At 42.5% G+C, this 20091-nt stretch overlaps 1 protein-coding gene across 1 annotated transcript in view; it reads right to left on the reverse strand.

The window, feature by feature from the left end:
* Nucleotides 1-14047: 14047 nt before the first annotated feature.
* Nucleotides 14048-20091, reverse strand: part of LOXHD1 (lipoxygenase homology PLAT domains 1) — a 141459-nt gene continuing 135415 nt past the window's right edge. Inside the window, exons 43-46 of the mRNA XM_075269762.1 lie at nt 16316-16486; nt 16088-16226; nt 15300-15461; nt 14048-14547 (exon numbers count right to left, since the gene is read on the reverse strand). Coding sequence (XP_075125863.1) covers nt 14067-14547; nt 15300-15461; nt 16088-16226; nt 16316-16486 — 953 coding nt within the window. The 3' untranslated portion in view covers nt 14048-14066. The remainder of the gene's footprint in view (nt 14548-15299; nt 15462-16087; nt 16227-16315; nt 16487-20091) is intronic.

Genomic DNA, 20091 nt, shown 5'->3' on the forward strand with positions numbered 1-20091 from the left:
TTTTGAAAGTGGTATTCCCCTTTAAGCTGTATTTTTTGCATTTTCTACTCCATTTTTGGATTTCAAGGTTTGTTTGCCGGAATGGATACAGAACCAAAGTCAGCTAGCTCATATCTAATGACTATTGTGGTGATTTAAAGGAAAATTATACATAAGATGTATCGTATATAAAGGAGCAAAAAAAATAATGATAAAATATATACAGTATATAAAAATATCAGTCTTAAAATCTGTTATTATTCCAAACCATTAGAAGGGCTGGGGTATGATGTGACCATCCATGGCGGTGCCATTGTTGCATTTGCTCTCTATCGAGAGTTTTCACGTTTTTGTCTTTTACAAGTAAACTTTATTTCACATGAAGCTGCTGCCACTTGAATATATGCACATATTTTAAGAGCTATTACAGTGATGTCATGCAAACTGCATATACCCATGCAGTGGAGGATACTAAAGTAAACTCATGTTTATTCATAAAAAAAAGTTTCTTGCCTCTTTTTTGTTTTATTATTTTGTCCCCCTTCCCACGTGGCATAAGAAGAATGACTAAGGCCCCACGCACGTGACCGAGTGGGCATCGGATATGGGGCCAAGTGTATATTGTCATCCGAGTGTATTCCAAGATGTACTTACCTCTATGGGGGTTTCCGATCCATTCCAACCCATTCTGGTCCCTGATGACTGAATGATTATAGAGCAGGTCCTATCGAAACAGAATGGCTCGGAATCTCCATAGACGTAAGTACACAGGGTGTACTCACAGGACACTCGAATGTCACCCCAGTGTATTCTGTTGCAGACTTGATCCCGTATAGGAAGCACACTCAGTTGTACGCCTAGGGCCTTAGAGAGAAAAATGATTCCATCTGCTCCATGACGCATGAGCTGTAGCACCCAACATTCATTGAGGAGCAGATCACATACAGGCTCACAAATAGGGGCAAAAAGAGATGACAGGAGGTGGGATGGTTACGTTCCAAGAGGATCTAGGACAAGTGGCTATATAATCCAGGAAGTAAGCTGACAACCCTTAAAAACAAATTATAGGGGTCTATGATGGTTGTCACTTCTGAACTACCTGTTGTTGTAGCTAGGTAGACAATAGGCCGTATTACTACAGATATTAAAGGAATACTTGCCACCTCTCCCCGGACATCAGGGAGTATGCCAAAAAAATGCTTTTTGGACAAATCTCTCAGTCTTAGTGGATCCTCCAGGTCCCAGTATATGCAAACTCTTTGCCATTCTATTTGTGACGTGGGTACATTATGTGCCAGGCACATCCCGAAAATGGACTATGGCCAGCACATAGACATACCCACGTCACAAAGGGATATGCCACTCCCCATGTATGAAAACAATCTCCATTGGCGTTATAGGCAAGGCCCACATCTGCATCAGAGGTTGTTATAGACTATGCGCTGGCCAAATGTCCTCCATCTTGGCATAAATCTAATATGCTGCAAAATGTAGAATATCAACATGCCCGATTCCTTTGTTCTTAAGGGAGATAAGTTGATGCCAGAAGTGTCTGGCAGCGGCTTATTCCTTTCTCAACACTGAAAACACATGCATGCCGAACCAAACCGAGCATGCACGTATGAGGGGAATTATTTGGAATAGCTGGTGGGTGTACGAGCCTTTAGCCCACAGTTATCGAAAGTGTATCACCACCTTCAGAACAGAAATAAATTTTATAAGATAGCCCTTAAAGGGGTTTGCCAATATAGGCACTTGTCCCCTATCCGCAGAATCTACGACAGCCCCACAGAAGTGAATGGAGGTTTAGGGGTCCCTCGTTCTCATGATCGCCGGGGGTCCCAGAGGTCATATCCCTAGCAATTTGACACCAATCCTGGACAAGTCCATCAGGCTCTCTATATGTTCCTCAACAGTTCCCTATTGTCCCCAGTATATTGCCAGTACTAGAGATAAAGGGCCTCACTTATACACACCATCTAAAAGGAAACCAATAGCAACCAATCACAGTACAGGTTCCATTTTCCCTGAGCAGAATACAGAGTGAAAGCTGTGCTGTGATTGGTTGCTTTGGGTTTACCTTTTAGATAGTTTCATGGTGTCACAGCAGTGTCTCCTGAAGGCCACATCCTCTGTTGTTAGGCAACAGCTCCACCATGTTCAGTAAATGGCAAGGCCTAGAAGCTATTGAAATAATCTTACAAAGGGAATCTCAGGTTCCCCATTAAGCTCTAAATGCAGAAAATAAACGTTCCATATCTGAATACTTTTTGTCGCAACGGTCTATAGCTCCTCATAATACAAATAAACTGTATTTACGACCAAGCTATATTTTCCCTTGAAGAACCAAAGAGTCATCCCGCAGTAAAATGGGGGAAAAAAAAATCTGACTAATTTATCCAGCAACCTGGTGGAAAATGTAATATTCTCACTTTGAAATGAGGAAGAGGAAAGTTAATGTAAAAATCCAATTATTCTAATCTCAGAGCGTCACAGCGAGCGGGTTTTTAAGGCGCCACTTCTGTCAGCTTTGATAATGGCTTGTATTGTTGTCATACCAATGTACCGTTCTCCAGACGAGTGCGAGGTGGAGGGAAAACAATGCCGAGCGCTCTGTACAATCTCGATTGTCTGCAAATCACTTGGAATTTTGTACAATTAAAGTTTTATAATCAAACCTGCACAAAACTCATTTTTGTAATTTTTTTTTTTTGCAAAAAGTCATTTCATTTGTGACGGGTGGGGGGAAATATTCTTTGCCGTAAATAGGGTAGGGGTATTGGTCTGTAAATTGTGGCCCTCTGGCTGTTCTGTAGCTACAATTCCCATCAGATACAAAGACTAGTAACGAATACAAGTGGAGGAAACTAAAATTTACAAAAATTTTTACTTTTCATCATAAGTGACAAACACAACTCTGCTTCGCCTGCACATCTATCCAATGGACTGATCACAGGCTATGGAGCAGTCTGAGATCCTGTACGGACAAGAGATTGTAGTCTATGGGGTCTATGGGTAACCGCTGTTTAGGGTCGTTCAGGTCCCATGGTGGATATGAACAACGGACAGCACGGTACAAGTGTGAACCTAGCCTTAGTTCTAAACAGACTGACAAACTCTGCTCAACTGCTCCTAAAAATATGGCAGTCACCGGCAACCATAGGCTTTCCTACTATTCAAGGACTACAACCCTCACCGTGCTCCAATAGCTGAAAATCACTTCTATACATTACACCTATAGCAGAGAGGAACATTGTATACTATGTAGATATAGCAGAGCTGAGTTTGTCATCATGAAAACTCTTCAGTTTTAGGCTATCACAAAGAGTTAAATGACTGGTTCATCTCTGCTACCTCGGCAATTTGCGTTGACCTCATGTTTTTCACATTCAGTATGCTGGAAATGTAGTCAATATCTTGCTTTTGATTTTAATTAATGGCAGAGACATATAAAGCGGAGAACATGACGTTCATGTAATACACCAGTGATGGGGAACTGTGGTCTCAACAAGTACGGGGGGGGGGGGGGGGGGGGACGAGGGAGACAGACGCCAGGAGCTTTCAATTACTGCATGCAAATGAGGCGCACTCATAGGTAGCGCTAACCAGGCCATATCTGAGTGGGGAGTCACACGGCATTACCAAAAACCTAGAACCTGGTGTCAGACACCAGGGATATAATATATAGGGTCACTAATAGCTAACTGTGCCAACATTATACAGAAGGGAGACCAAGGACACATTAGATATCTCTTTGACTATCTATCTATCTATCTATCTATCTATCTATCTATCTATCTATCTATCTATCCATATCTATCTATCTATCTATCTAGCTCATATTCTTTTTTATCTGTCTATTTCTCATATTCTCCTTCAATTTATCTATCTGCTGTATTTGTTTATCTACCTGTCTCTCTACTTATTTCTCCTAATTATCTATCTATCTATCTATCTATCTATCTCCTATCTATCTATCTCCTATCTATCTATCTATCTATCTATCTATCTATCTATCTATCTATCTCCTATCTATCTATCTATCTATCTATCTATCTATCTATCTATCTCCTATCTATCTATCTATCTATCTATCTATCTATCTATCTATCTATCTCCTATCTATCTATCTATCTATCTATCTCCTATCTATCTATCTATCTATCTATCTATCTATCTATCTATCTCCTATCTATCTATCTATCTATCTATCTATCTATCTATCTATCTATCTATCTATCTATTGATCTGTCTCTTTACCACCTATCTATTCAGACACAGCTTAGGACGTATATACTTTTGTACGGTGGAAACAAATTCTGATGCTGCATCCTCAGTATATACAGTGTATATTTTAGATATATATATTAAATGACAAATAACGTAAGGTAATAGGTATCACATAAGAAATATAATTTTTTGTGAACATTATCGCAGGCAGGAGGGGACATGTTACTCATAGCAGCCAATCAGATTTCAGCTTATTCTTCTATCGCAGGCTTGAGAATTGAAGCCGTGATGTGATTGGCTGAGTGTGCCTGCCATCATGACTATAGAGGAGGTCCCTGACTATTAGATTTCCTTATACTATGTGCAGTGGCCAAATAGATTTTAAGATGCAAAAACTTGAAAACAAAGAAATAAAAATGAAGAATCCTTGTGTTAATTGTTTAATAACGTGGGTGAGAGAAATGGTCATTCTCGGTTTTGTAATCTCTACTGCTGTCTGATTTGCTGTGGTGGAACATTTTGTTACATATAGAATATTTTATAGTAAAAAAAAATTTAAAAAAAGCGAGAATAACAAAAAAATGCTAGCAAATTATTTATTATTATTATCAATATGAAAGCAATAGTGCATTACAACGGAGACATTAGAAATTGTGTACTTGCTTCAATTCACATTTTGTGGAATTTTTTGTACTTTATTTATAACTAATAAATCAAATTGCATTGCTTACTATTTATTTCTGATTTTTTTTTATTGAATTTCTTTATGATTTTATTAAAAATTTTTTTTGCACATCTTCTAATATCTATGCCACCCAGCAGTATTGATTCTTGTAGAACGAGCATGGACCCAGGGAAATATAAAGGATCTAATGCTTTATACCTGTATACCATTCCTGTTCTAAAATGAGTTTTCACTGGAACCCATCAGCAAGCAGGCTTACTGCTGACAGATCTTGTTAAGGAGGATTTCCAGGCTAAACTATTGATGACCTATCCTAACACAGGCTTCAGACGAGTGCGAATGAGAGTCCTGGCCCAACATGACATGAAATCGCAGCCATCCCAAATAAAGGAGAGGCACAAAAGACATCTTAAGTTATTGGAGTATAAAGAGGCTGTAAACCAATTCCAGTAGCCCTGGGTGGCTAAAGAGTGGAATTTCGATACCATGCCGTCTTATCCAACCGTCATCTGCAAATATAGGATTTACTGACGTGTAATGAAGAAGATCAATAGAAGACTTAACAATGACAGAACCTCCCCCCTGCTCCTCAATGGTCATCCATATTCAAAGACTCGTCAAGAAAGGATAACCAGTCAGTTGGATTTATGCATTCATGTTATGTATTATGTATATGGTGCCAGCATATTCTACAGTACTATATAGATATGTCATCATGGCTCACATCAGTCCCTGTGCACAGTAGGCTTCGTACTCTTCAGATCTGTCATTCTTTATCTTTCATCTTGTTTGATCCAAACGTGCTTATCACAAGATCATCAGCTTTTCAAAGCAATATGCATCCCGTGATATCTATCCTATATGTGCCTCTCTGTGGCCACCTAGTGGTTATCTGGTGCATGGTGGCCTATCAAGGGCATTGTTAGCATGTCAGAATGTTGAATTGTAGTCCTTAAAAGGATGTTCCAGTTCCTATGTTTATGCAGTGTGAATGGAGTCAGAGTAAGAAAAAGAAACCTCAGCAACCATGGAAATCAATCCAAGTTAATTTGGTTTAATTAGGAATCCAGAAACTCAGCACCATAAGGAAGCAGTGAGAACTTCGGATTTAGAGGTTTGTGTCAAGTGACTGCTATTGAATGGCACCAATGAGATGTAAGAGGTCATCCAACCTAGTGGTCATTCAAGGTAAGTTCTACTCTGGTCATGTTGGTCACTTGGGCTCCATTGGTTCATGTTCTTATTGTGAATGGGGTCACTTTGGAGAAGACGTATCTGAAAGTGCAATCACTGTCTCCACATATAGATGCATGTGATGCAATCAGCGGATGATCAGGTGACGCATAATTAGCCGTGTAATCAGGAACAACATCTCGTTTGGGTTAATATCACATTAATTAGATGCATCATTATGACATCTCCTGCTGCCTGATGCAGAAATCTGCTTCTCCCCCCCCCCCCCCCCCCCCCCTCTGATGTGTCAGTCTCATAAACATGTCTCTATTCCTGCTGATACATAATACAGAGAATTCTCCAGAGTTATCACTGGAAACCGTTCCCGTGTCATTTACATTCCTTCTCCACAAAAGGACTAAGACTGGTAACCGACTTTAAAGGGGAACTCCATATAATTAGGTTGATAAATGGCGGCCCCCTGCTGGAGCACAGCTGTGAGGGCCTCAGGCATGGAGTCTGTGCTCTTCAAGTACTCCTCATCACTACAGGGGATGCCAACTTTACTTTCAGCAGGCAAAAAGATATAAAAAGTTATGAGACAAGTCAACCAGAAGTATTAGTCAAAAACTTTCCTGCTAGTTAAAGGGAGTCGATCACAAAAACTGAGTATATCAACCCAACCCCCCAGATACATAGGTTAGAGTCACCTGAACCAAACAGTGTTCTCTCCTTGTGAATTGGTGACTCTGTTGACAATATATCACTGTTTTTGTCAATATGCAAAGGAGCTTTTTAGAGCGACATATGGGTCGCCATCTTTGCTCCAAAGAGCTCATTTGCATATTTACAACACTGGCTATATTTTGACAACAGAGGCAGTGATTCACAATGGGAAAATGCCATTAGATTCAGATGAACCTAAACTATCTATAAGGGTTCTGGTGACAGACTCCCTTTAAAAGATGGAGGTTATTCTTTGATTTCTAATGAAAGGTAGGAGGCTATGCAACAATTACTAGGGAAAGGTATGAGGCTATGCATGTATTACTGGGGAAAAGAAGGGGGCTATGCTGGGATTACTAGGGAAAGGTATGTGGCTATGCATGTATTACTGGGGAAAGGAAGGGGGCTATGCTGGGATTACTAGGGAAAGGTATGAGGCTATGCATGTATTGCTGGGGAAAAGAAGGGGTCTATAATGGAAATACTAGGGAAAGGTATGAGACTATGCATGCATTACTGGGGAAAGGGAGGGGGTTATGCTGGGATTACTAGGGAAAGGTATGAGGCTATGCATGTATTACTGGGGAAAAGAAGGGAGCTATGCTGGAATTACTAGGGAAAGGTATGAGGCTATGCATGTATTACTGGGGAAAAGAAGGGGTCTATAATGGAATTACTAGGGAAAGGTATGAGGCTATGCATGTATTACTGGGGAAAGAAAGGGGGCTATGCCGGGATTACTAGGGAAAGGTATGAGGCTATGCATGTATTACTGGGGAAAGAAAGGGGGCTATGCCGGGATTACTAGGGAAAGGTATGAGGGTATGCATGTATTACTGGGGAAAGGAAGGGGTTTATGCTGGAATTACTAGGGAAAAGTATGAGGCTATGCATGTATTACTGGGGAAAGGAAGGGGTTTATGCTGGAATTACTAGGGAAAAGTATGAGGCTATGCATGTATAACTGGGGAAAGAAAGGGATCTATAATGGAATTACTAGGGAAAGGTATGAGGCTATGCATGTATTACTGGGGAAAGAAAGGGGGCTATGCCGGGATTACTAGGGAAAGGTATGAGGCTATGCATGTATTACTGGGGAAAGAAAGGGGGCTATGCCGGGATTACTAGGGAAAGGTATGAGGCTATGCATGTATTACTGGGGAAAGAAAGGGGGCTATGCCGGGATTACTAGGGAAAGGTATGAGGGTATGCATGTATTACTGGGGAAAGGAAGGGGTTTATGCTGGAATTACTAGGGAAAAGTATGAGGCTATGCATGTATAACTGGGGAAAGAAAGGGGGCTATGCTGGAATTACTAGGGAAAGGTATGAGGCTATGCATGTATTACTGGGGAAAGGAAGGGGGTTATGCTGGAATTACTAGGCAAAGGTATGAGGCTATGCATTTGTTACTGGGGAAAGGAAGGGGGCTATGCTGGGATTACTAGGCAAAGGTATGAGGCTATGCATGTATTACTGGGGAAAGAAAGGGGGCTATGTCGGGATTACTAGGGAAAGGTATGAGGCTATGCATGTATTACTGGGGAAAGAAAGGGGGCTATGCCGGGATTACTAGGGAAAGGTATGAGGCTATGCATGTATTACTGGGGAAAGAAAGGGGGCTATGCCGGGATTACTAGGGAAAGGTATGAGGGTATGCATGTATTACTGGGGAAAGGAAGGGGTTTATGCTGGAATTACTAGGGAAAAGTATGAGGCTATGCATGTATAACTGGGGAAAGAAAGGGGGCTATGCTGGAATTACTAGGGAAAGGTATGAGGCTATGCATGTATTACTGGGGAAAGGAAGGGGGTTATGCTGGAATTACTAGGCAAAGGTATGAGGCTATGCATTTGTTACTGGGGAAAGGAAGGGGGCTATGCTGGGATTACTAGGCAAAGGTATGAGGCTATGCATGTATTACTGGGGAAAAGAAGGGGTCTATGCTGGGATTACTAGAGAAAGGAAGAAGGCTTTGCTGGGATTACTAGAGAAAGGAAGAAGGCTATGCTGGGATTACTGGGGGGAAAGGAAGGAGGCTATGCTATGATTACTAGGAAAAGAGAGGAAGCCATATTGTGACTACTGAGAAAAGTATGGAGAGTTTTTTGTATGCTGGAGGTATAGAGTGCTGGTGGAAAGTGGAATGCACTGCTGTTTGTACTGAAATATGGAGTGTCACTGATTTTCGTAATGGGGGACAGGTTAGATTCTGCTGTGACAACTTGGGGAGGAACACTACAATATTGTAAGAGAGTATTGCATATTGTTTCCATGTCTGGAGGAAACCATAGCTTTTGGAGAAAATCAATGTTAAGACACAAAGAACCCAGAAACTCCATTTAGAACTGGTCAGATTTAGCCCTATGACCATCATGATGGCCGCAAACCGCCATATAGTCCTTTATATAAGGGAAGATCTGTATGCTTTGCAGTCTTCACATGTATTGCTCCGTGATCATTGCTGAATGGTAGCACACCGTCCTCAATTCTTTTAGCAAATTTGGCTTTGTTCCAATCGACTCCTCCACACGGGTACTGGATGTCTTCCAAATACCGAGTGGTATCCAAGCTGAATGCAAGCGCAGAATGGGAGAGACATTCACACCGTTTACCTATATACAATGGAGAGATACGAAAGGCCCTTTAAATTCCAACTGTGTTTCTATGAACCATATAGCATGACGCTTGTCATCTCACACCAGCATCCCAGGAAGATGAGCCCTATATGAATATCAATGAGATCATGGCGTCACTTCACTGTAGTCTCAGCAGGGCCCCATTTTCTCTCATCTCCAGAACATTCCAGAGGAAGGAGAATCAGAAGGCATGCTATGTTGTCTTGTTAGCTACATGAATAATTAACTATATGCTGATAGATATATACAGAACCACAGAACCCCCGAGGTGCTTGCCAGTCGGATGTGTTACGATGGCACAGGATGCATAATAAATAACAGCAGTGGAATCATCATAGACATCCAGGCATATCCCGCTGCAGCCTCATTTCTCATGTATTTATACACTTTATTTATTGAATTTTAATTAAAGATGAAAAGGTTGCTGCATAACATTTGACGCGGATGGAAAGGGTAAGCCATAGACCTCGCTGGAAGGGAGCAGAATATGTTATTGTAGGTTGGAAACGGTCAAAGTTTACTCTGAGTGGATCAGAAGGGAAAAAGTTACAGTGTAATTCCCATTGTATTGTATTTTCGTGTCATTGTTTCAGGGGGAGAGGATATTTTGTAATATACTTTATTAACCTATCTAACTTCCTTTTAAGTGAAAACAGGCTGTAAATTTCTCACTAGCAAGGTAGGGTGTATGCATGTAGAGCTATAGAATTTGCCACTGTAAATGGCTGTATCTCCAGTTTATACCACCTAGAAAAATGGTTCTGGTATCACATGAAAGCAACTGTCATATGCTGCCAAGATTACAGTACTAGTAATAAAACCACTAGAGATATCACTAGTGCAACATGAACTGCTTTCACCTGATACCAGAACCATTTTTCTAGGTTCTATAAAACCAGAGATAGAGCCATTTGAAGTAACCTATCCCCCTCCCCTTCGGCAAATGCTTCAACTCTATATACTGACGATACAAATCTATACAGATTTTTCCTGTTAACAGTTCAGTTTGAGGGTTGCTAGGGTGAATTATTTTAGAGCCTGATTTCTATTAAAAGGAAGTTATATAGGTTACTTAAGAATTTTCACTAAACTTTTTGCTATGTACGATAGCAAAAAATAAAAATAAAATAGAAGTTACATTTTAAATCAATTCTATAGGTGGTTGTTAGGGAATTGCTAATTGAAACCATGAAACTGGGAGGAAGGGAACAACAAGGCAAAGACCTACTCCTGAACCCGCCTTCTGCCCCTAACTATTTGCCTCAACTACCCTAAGTGGTAGAGGACAACTGGGTGTCTGTCCCTTCCTATGATGCAAGTGATAAACACAGAATGCAGACAAGACAAACAACAACAAATGGTTGGTCAGCTAGCCAAAGGATCGAAACCAGTCAAGCAGCGAGGTACAAAGCTAGAATCAAAAGAGTAGTCAGAGGAAAAAGACAGAGTCAGAAATATGAATTTAGATAGCAACAGTATACAGCCAGCATGCACAAGGCAATAGCAAGCATAAGGGAGCAGGATGGAAAAGTATATAAAGGAATCTACCTTAGACTTCATTGGCCAGGAGGAATCAAGCTACTAACTTAACTCCATAGTAATCAAAGGAAATAAAATACTGGCAGACTAACACAAAATCCTCAGCTGTGCTACAACAAGTGAAAAAGATCACAACTCAAAACACCTCCTGCGCCGAAGTGTGCTACTGGAGGATGACGCAGAGGCCCCAACAGGCAAAGATGTTATAGTGGTAGCTCGATGTATGTTCCTAGTAAGGAAAAATAGGGCTGAGCTGCAATACCATACTCAGCCTGTAGACAAAAATATCACTGTTCCTGGAAAGAAAAAACATAGACCTTGTTTCCTAGTCTCATATATGCTTTTTAACATCATAACATTACAGGTAATGTATGTTATGCCTGTGCTCCGAGCACACTCACGTCATCGGCCTGGAGCTTTCTTCATCTACCCCTGCATGCTTGAAGATCCCTCCTCCATGAGCAGCTAGTCCTCTTGGCGTGATATGGCAATGATAGACTTCCTTTAAAGGGATTCTATCATTAAAAAGATTCGCCGTTCGAATAGCCGTTCGGTAGAAATCCCGGTTTTCTTCGGTATGCAAATGAGTTTTCTTGCAGCACTGGGGGCGGACCCCAGCAGTCAAACAGCACTGGGGGCGTCCCCAATGCTGCAAGAGAACTCTTCAGCACTTCCTCCATCTTCGTCTTGAACTCCCTCTCTCCACGTCTTCTTCCAGCACTGGGTTCAAACTTCTATGCATGCACAGTTGGCTCTGCCATCGGGCCTTGGGCAGAGCTGATTGCACATGCCCGCGTCCAGAAGACGCGGAGAAAGGCCGTTCCATAAGAAGATGGAGGCGGCACTGGAGATTTCTCTTGCAGCATTGGGGATGCCCCCAGGGCTGTTTGAGCGTTGGAACCTGCCCCCAGTGCTGCAAGAGAACTCATTTGCATACCAAAGAAAACCAGGAAGACATCTACAGGTAGGAGAAGAATAGCCTTTCTTAAGGCTATTCTTACATGTTAGTGAGAAAAAATTGCATTTTAATAATAGAATCCCTTATAGTTTGCCATACTTACCAGTCAAGCTCTGGCTGGGTCTCAGCCGGTCAGATCTTTTAGATGCAGAGCTGGTGTCAGAGCTGTCTCACCATCCAATCCAGGTCTGATGTATTTACACCCGGCTCCGACACTTATTATTTGCCTGTGGTTGTTTCTTCTATTGGGGCCCCTTGCACTCTTAGAACCCTCTTCCTGTGCCCTATTTTTGCTGAAATCCTGGTTTTCTGACCTTGGCCTGCTTTCCCAATTAACCCTTTCCTTGCTGATTTCACTGTATCTGTTACCTCCTGGGCTGGATTCTGGCTTGACATTCCTATTTTCTAGCTCCTTGTTCTGTGGTTGCAGTCTTGTTTCTGAGCAGCCAGATCTATCCTGCCCTGTGGCAGGCTCTGCAGAATACCTTGGGGTAACCTTAGAATTTCCAAACCTGTGTTGTTGGATTATTTACTTGTCTTTAGATCTTATAGCTTCCCTGCAGCTTATTATGGAATTGCCCACTTCCATAATAATGTCCACTTCTAATGTGTATAACGAGGTTCTGACAGATGTTTGGGGAAAGAAGGATTGGGGTGTTGGGATGTTTGGAGAAAGTGGGATTGGGTTGATGGGATGTCTAGGGAAACAAAGATTGGGGAGTTGGGATGTCTAGGGAAAGAAGGATTGGGGTGTTGGATTTTACCATGTTCAATCCTTTTGTTCCTAGGTGAGAGAAGCTTTGACATGAGTTGCCTGGCAGCATCTTAGACCTCGGAGCAAAAGTGTATTTGTCCAAGCCAAGAATGCATTCATATTAGGGTGTCAGAGGTAATAGCTGTTGGCCATCAAACATTTATCCGACAGCTATCTAAGGTGTTTGGCCAGCATTAGCCTTACCTATAATACCTGCAGAGCTTGCGTGCGATTGCTGCTGCGGCATTTCTGCTGCACCATACCTTACGTACCCTGTATCATATCTGGGAGCTGTTTCTGAGCTAGTGGATGAAACCGATTTCAACTGCTGCTATTCCCAGTTCACCCACAGAGCAAGAAATCCAACACCTCCCCTTATGCTTGTGTCAGCTGTGTTCAGCAAGATCGCAGACAATTAGCCGGTTGCGTCCGCATCAGGGAATTCCAGGTCTCACTAGATGCACTTTCAAGCCAATTACGGCGCCAATCAATACTTTTAACAAAATGAGGAGCTGAAGGGCAGAGGTGATAGTATGGAGTAATGTACACATATAGGACACGTCTTCTGAGCTTACACAATCTCCACTATGATTATTTCTAAGGAATCCTAATCATTCCGCAGTGCACCATGCCAGAGGGAGAAAGGGAGCGAAGCGCGAGTAACATGCACCGATGATGTCATCAAAACTTTCAGGAATGGAAACCTGCCTTTGTTTTGTGCTCATTCTAAAAGTAAATGGAAAGGAATGGCCTTGTGTGGTGGCCTTGAGCCCTATGAAAGCAATACCTGGATCCAGCAACTACTGGCCAAGCTCCCTGTTAGGGTCCATGTGTTTTAGAGTCTAATAGAGTAGGGAGAGATTTGGCAGTAGTGACATGGGGGTATAATTCTACAATTTTTTTATAAAGCCCCAGAAGTGTTCAGAGCTGCAGTGTAAAGAATGGGGAATGGATAAGACAGCTTCCAATAGAGCATGAGGTGAATTTTAGACTATCTCACTGTATCTAAGCTGCCAAGACACAATAGTGCAGTATACAAAAGCTCTGAACATAAGGAAGGACCCCAAACCTATGGAATCTTCAAAAACACAGCCTTAAATGAATTCCATTGATGTTTATTAAGCTTTATGCCCTTGTACAAGGCTTCAGGTATGTTATCCAGCTCTGAGTCGGCGTCATCATTTTCTCGTATTTTCTGACGGCCTAATGTAGCGTGAAGCAGCTGGATCTTGGCTTGCCAATACATTAATACAGTGAGAGGTTTTAGACATATATATTCTGTACACATTATACAAAGTTTGAATACAAAAAAAAATATAAAATACAATTTGTAATCATTTATGAAAGACGTGGCAGACGACACGAGGGAGTTCCATTGGTCTTTAGGTCACTGGGTAGAGTTCTCGCCAGATTTCACCATCTCCCCTCTTCTTGTCCAACCACTTGCCACAAGGGAATATAGTGGTGACTCCAGTTGCAGAATTGGTCACCTCCACCCTCTCCAGCAGCCACCCGGGGCTCAGTCCACTGTTGTCATGCTCTACTCGCACTTTCTTCATCTCACCTAAGTCTAAGGTCTCGATGTCGAAGCGGTTGGTCTTTCCGCGCTCAAAGAGGTTCCTCATCTTATGTTTCAGGGCATGTCTCCCGGAGTCACCGTTAGACCCGTACATGGTAAGGAAGACATTGGCGTCTGTTCCTGATCCTTTTTCAAAACCAGTCACTATAATGACTTCGTACTTGACTGGTACCAAGCTGCGGGCCCGGCTGGCAAAGCTCTCAATGGTCTTGGCACATTCGAAGACTTTGTAATCATCTCTTCTGCTACGCAGGGGAATCTTGGCATTGCAGTTGAAAATGTATCTGGGAAATGAATGAGGATGATTTTAAAACTCTACATGGAATGGACCATGAAAATATTTTCTTAAAATTAATATTACTAAGGGGGCCTCCCTAGATGGATATACACATAAGGTGCTGGGCGGGTCTGATGCTACCAACACTGCTAGTGGGTGTTCTTGCCAAATAAAGCCACCAAAATTAATAGTATATCCATATAATGTCACCTTACACTTGGTCCTTGATATTACCTCACCAGGGCAGCCAGTGGGCTAAACCACTGACTCTAACGTCTCCATTTTTCCATAGGCTGACTCCGTCTCTGACTACGACTACTCCATAAATAGCTGATAAACATGGTCAGACAGCAACAGCAAGAGAGAAACAGGCCACAAAAAAGAGGTTTTAATAACCATGTGATAAAAGAGTCCAACAAAGACCCTCGGATAACAACTGATAATATCAATCATAGTAGTTAAAAATGTATGTTATATTCTGACCCCACCCAAAACTGGCCCAAATAGTAACTCAATGACTCCAACTCTGACTCCACAGGGGCCATAGTGAGGGGCCAGAGTGTGGGGGTGCCCTCTATATTATGTCCAAAAGATCTAATAGTGTATATGGAAATCAACTATGACATGACCTGATTCCAAGGGCTACCAGCAGATTTCAAGGTGACATAGTCCATAATGTGATACATCCAGAAATGAGCACAACATAACCGAGCTGAAATTAGGTACAACCACCAAAAGCTCTGAGCAGGCATCACTTACTGGTTTCCGAGCTCTGTCTCGGTAATGGTGATCTCCTTCACGTGCCAATAGGAATCTGCTTTAGGTGAAACCTTCTTCCCATCTTTAGGACAATGCCCGACACATATAGCAGCAATGTCACCTACATTTTTGGAGGAGAACTTGAACACATCTGTTGCACCCCTGTTGAAAAGAAAATTGCGGAAATCCATAAAATCATCTTTATACAAAATTTTGTTATCCTGTTAGATATCTAGTAAGAATTTGCAAAGTTTTAAAGATATTCACTGTCCATCTTAGTGGCGGCTTTCTAATGTCTTGATCGGTTGTGTTTGGATATGACCATGCATGCAGGAACTTTCTCTGATCTGGGACTTGTCAGAAACCCAGACATGATGTCCTTATTGTGGTCAGGTTATCAGGCACAGGAGAAGATCCTGACCACAATATGGACATCATGGCTGGGTTTCTGACAAGTACCAAACAAAGTTCCTGCATTCAGTGTCTTATCCATTGGTAACTGACCAAGACGAAAGACTGTCACCACTAAGATGGTTAGAGGAAGTCTTTAAAACTCTGCAAAAATTTTAATTACTTACATCTTCATCTACAAATGTAAATTTGGTTACGTTCATGGGAAAATCCCTTTAACTATCTTCTGAAGGTAGTCATGGTAGATTAGGCCCCTTTATAGGTTTTGCTATGGCGTCCTATGGGTAACTGTTCAGCCCTCGGCCAAAGTCCAAATCAACCATCATTTAGCATGCAAAATTGCCATGAAAATCGATAAATAAAGCCACTTGACTCACTGCTCAAATCTCCTTTTCTTGGAGGAGTTTTCCATCATCATCTCTTTAGATCTTCCTTTCTTTCCTTCCAGAATTATCCACACATTCTCCTTGGTTTCAGCATCTTCTCTGTCACTAGTTACAGTTAAAATCTCATAAGCTGCAAAACATCCAATAGACGTTACCCAAGAACTTCCCATGCCTAAATATGCTTGTATGCCAATATGGCGCAGTCGCAGATCCACTTACATGTGCGTTCCTTTAGGTCCAAGATATCATTGTTGGCACAGGCGAGCTCTCTTATGATTTGCTTGTCATCTTTATTCTTTGCCAACCACCGGTCACATTGGAAACGGAAAGTCTTGTTCATCACCTCATCTCTAACATCGATGAATTCCAGATGCCATCCAGGACCAATGCCTTCAAAGATATAATAGGCATAAATAGACAATTTCTGCAATGTCCACCGCAAAAGGTGGTGTACCATCCAAGCCAACCAGGAATATTGTATATTGTCACTAGTGGAGAGATTCTAGTGTGGGGGATAGTAAAGTTGTTTTTCGTTTTAACTGAATTGGGCAATGTCAAACCCAACAATTTTGGCTGGAAATGCTAACAATCTCAGGAAAAAACCTGCTACTGATTCCCATTGAAATGAATTGGAAGGTGTTTTTTGAGGCTGATTCTGTCTCAAAATCTTCCGACAAAAAGCTCCATGTGACGTAACCTAACCCTAATGGGTATGGTGGCCTGTAAAAAGCTCAATGCACTAAAAGCTCTGTGCCGTAATTTTCGGCTCCTGATATCAGTCCACTGCCAAAGAGGCCGACTTCATAGATCAGTATCAATGCTAGAAGGTGAAGAACACCGCCTGATGGTACATTTCTATGGACCTGTACTGCAAAGGGAGGCGTTCCTCACCTGTTGTGAGTGGGCCCCTCAATGATATCAATAGCCAACAGTAACGGCATCGATATCTCTGGAATCTGAAATTCAGTGCACCGTCAACATTGCAGCGATATATAACACATCCTATCTTAGAGGACATGAAAGGTCCTCTCCAAAGGTACCTGATCCATACGGTGTAATCACTGCGGACCCCACCGATCACAAGAATGGGGATCCATGTACCCCATCTGTATGAAGTAGTGGTCAATCATGTATACTGCCATTAATTCAGAAAGCATAGGTGATAAATGCCACACGCCTCTCTAGTTGTATCATATGTGAAGACATTGTAAGACTACATTTCCCTGCCTCAAAAATAAATTTCATGCCTCTTCTTCGGTGAGAACCAGATGGCTTTAGGGAATTGTAATGAAAGTGGAGCACGAGCTTTCACAGATATGAAGAGAGCTTCAATACGTTGTGTTCTCCACAACACACGCCTCCCTGACAGACAGCAATAAATTACATACAGCCGAAATCATCTCCATCCTAGGATAAGACTGCGGCCCCTCACATCAATCCCACCAAAAGATAGAAGGGGCAGTGGCGGTTTTATCATCACAGTAAGGCCTTGAAAGGGTTAACCAGGACCAGCTGCATAAGATCTCAAGGGTGCTCTCGGAGCTGAAGATTTGGTCTCACGTTGGGAATTTGGTATTTTAAACAAAAAAGTGGAAATTCAGTACAAGAATATCCAAATTATGTGAGAACTAGGTTATGATTTTCTTAAAGGGATCCTTTAGGAATTTCTTGGATTGCAGTCATGGGCGCTCTATGTCTTACTGATATTAAAATTATTCTGTTAAAAATGATCTAAACTGTTCACCTCAGTATTTACGGTTCATGAATAGAATATGAACCTATGAGTAACCACTGACACTCAGACAACCAATGTAGTAAGAGAGGGTAATGCAGCCTGTCATGAGAAGGCAGATTCATATGGCAAAGTGTGCAGACGTTGCATGTGCATCCTTATGATCAGTACTATATATATCTGCCATCACTGGCTGTCTCTCATCATCTTTTACAAATGTAAGGAATGGGTTAAAGGCTTTATGATAACCTTATGTCTCCACCGACTGTCCTTAAAGGGATTGTCCAGTCCATGTCAATCCAGTTTATCCATCACATAATTAAATGTTCTATAACTTTCTAACATACGTTGTGATAGAATTCTTAACCATTTCCAAAATTTCACTATTTTCAGTTTGATTCTACTAAAATGTTCAGTTACATTTAGCTCTCTGATCACTGCTTAACTAGCGCACAAAACAGTGTAGGGAGAAGATCGTCTCCATCCGCTCAGTATGGGGGAAGATCGTCTCCATCCGCTCAGTATGGGGGAAGATCGTCTCCATCCGCTCAGTATGGGGGAAGATCGTCTTCATCCGCTCAGTATGGGGGAAGATCGTCTCCATCCGCTCAGTATGGGGGAAGATCGTCTCCATCCGCTCAGTATGGGGGAAGATCATCTCTATCCGCTCAGTATGGGGGAAGATCGTCTCCATCAGCTCAGTATGGGGGAAGATCGTCTCCATCAGCTCAGTATGGGGGAAGATCGTCTCCATCCGCTCAGTATGGGGGAAGATCGTCTCCATCCGCTCAGTATGGGGGAAGATCGTCTCCATCCGCTCAGTATGGGGGAAGATCGTCTCCATCTGCTCAGTATGGGGGAAGATCGTCTCCATCCGCTCACTATGGGGGAAGATCGTCTCCATCCGCTCAGTAAGGGGGAAGATCGTCTCCATCAGCTCAGTATGGGGGAAGATCGTCTCCATCAGCTCAGTATGGGGGAAGATCGTCTCCATCAGCTCAGTATGGGGGAAGATCATCTCCATCCGCTTAGTTTGGGAGAAGATCGTCTCCATCCACTCAGTATGGGAGAAGATTGTCTCCTTCAGTTCAGTATGGGGTAAGATCATCTCCTTCTGCTCAGTATGGGGAAGATCATCTCCATCAACTCAGTATGGGAGAACATCATCTCCATCAGCTCAGTATGGGGGAAGATCATCTCCATCCGCTCAGTATGGGGGAAGATCGTCTCCATCCGCTCAGTATGGGGGAAGATCGTCTCCATCCGCTCAGTATGGGGGAAGATCGTCTCCATCCGCTCAGTATGGGGGAAGATCGTCTCCATCCGCTCAGTATGGGGGAAGATCGTCTCCATCCGCTCAGTATGGGGGAAGATCGTCTCCATCAGCTCAGTATGGGAGAAGATCGTCTCTATCCGCTCAGTATGGGGGAAGATCGTCTCCATCAGCTCAGTATGGGGGAAGATCGTCTCCATCGGGGCCACACGGTGGCTCAGTGGTTAGCACTGCAGCCTTGCAGCGCTGGGGTCCTGGTGTTCAAATCCCACCAAGGGCAAAAAAACATCTGCAAGGAGTTTGTATTCTCCCCGTGTTTGCATGGATTTCCATCCCATATTCCAATAAAACATACTGATAGGAAAAAATGTACATTGTGAGCTCTATGTGGGGCTCATAATCTACAAAAAAAAAAAAAAAAAAAAGATCGTCTCCATCAGCTCAGTATGGGAGAAGATCATCTCCTTCTGCTCAGTATGGGGGAAGATCATCTCCATCCACTCAGTATGGGGGAAGATCGTCTCCATCCGCTCAGTATGGGGAAAGATTATCTCCATCTGCTCAGTATGAGGGAAGATCATCTCCTTCTACTCAGTATGGGGTTAGATCATCTCCTTCTGCTTAGTATGAGGGTAGATCATCTCCTTCTGCTCAGTATGGGGGAAGATCATCTCCATCCGCTCAGTATGGGGGAAGATCATCTCCATCCGCTCACTATGGGGGAAGATCGTCTCCATCCATTCAGTATGGGGGAAGATCGTCTCCATCCGCTCAGTAAGGGGGAAGATCGTCTCCATCAGCTCAGTATGGGGGAAGATCGTCTCCATCAGCTCAGTATGGGGGAAGATCGTCTCCATCAGCTCAGTATGGGGGAAGATCATCTCCATCCGCTTAGTTTGGGAGAAGATCGTCTCCATCCACTCAGTATGGGAGAAGATTGTCTCCTTCAGTTCAGTATGGGGAAAGATTATCTCCATCTGCTCAGTATGA

Source organism: Leptodactylus fuscus, chromosome 1, assembly GCF_031893055.1.
Source record: "Leptodactylus fuscus isolate aLepFus1 chromosome 1, aLepFus1.hap2, whole genome shotgun sequence".
Lineage (NCBI taxonomy): Eukaryota > Metazoa > Chordata > Amphibia > Anura > Leptodactylidae > Leptodactylus > Leptodactylus fuscus.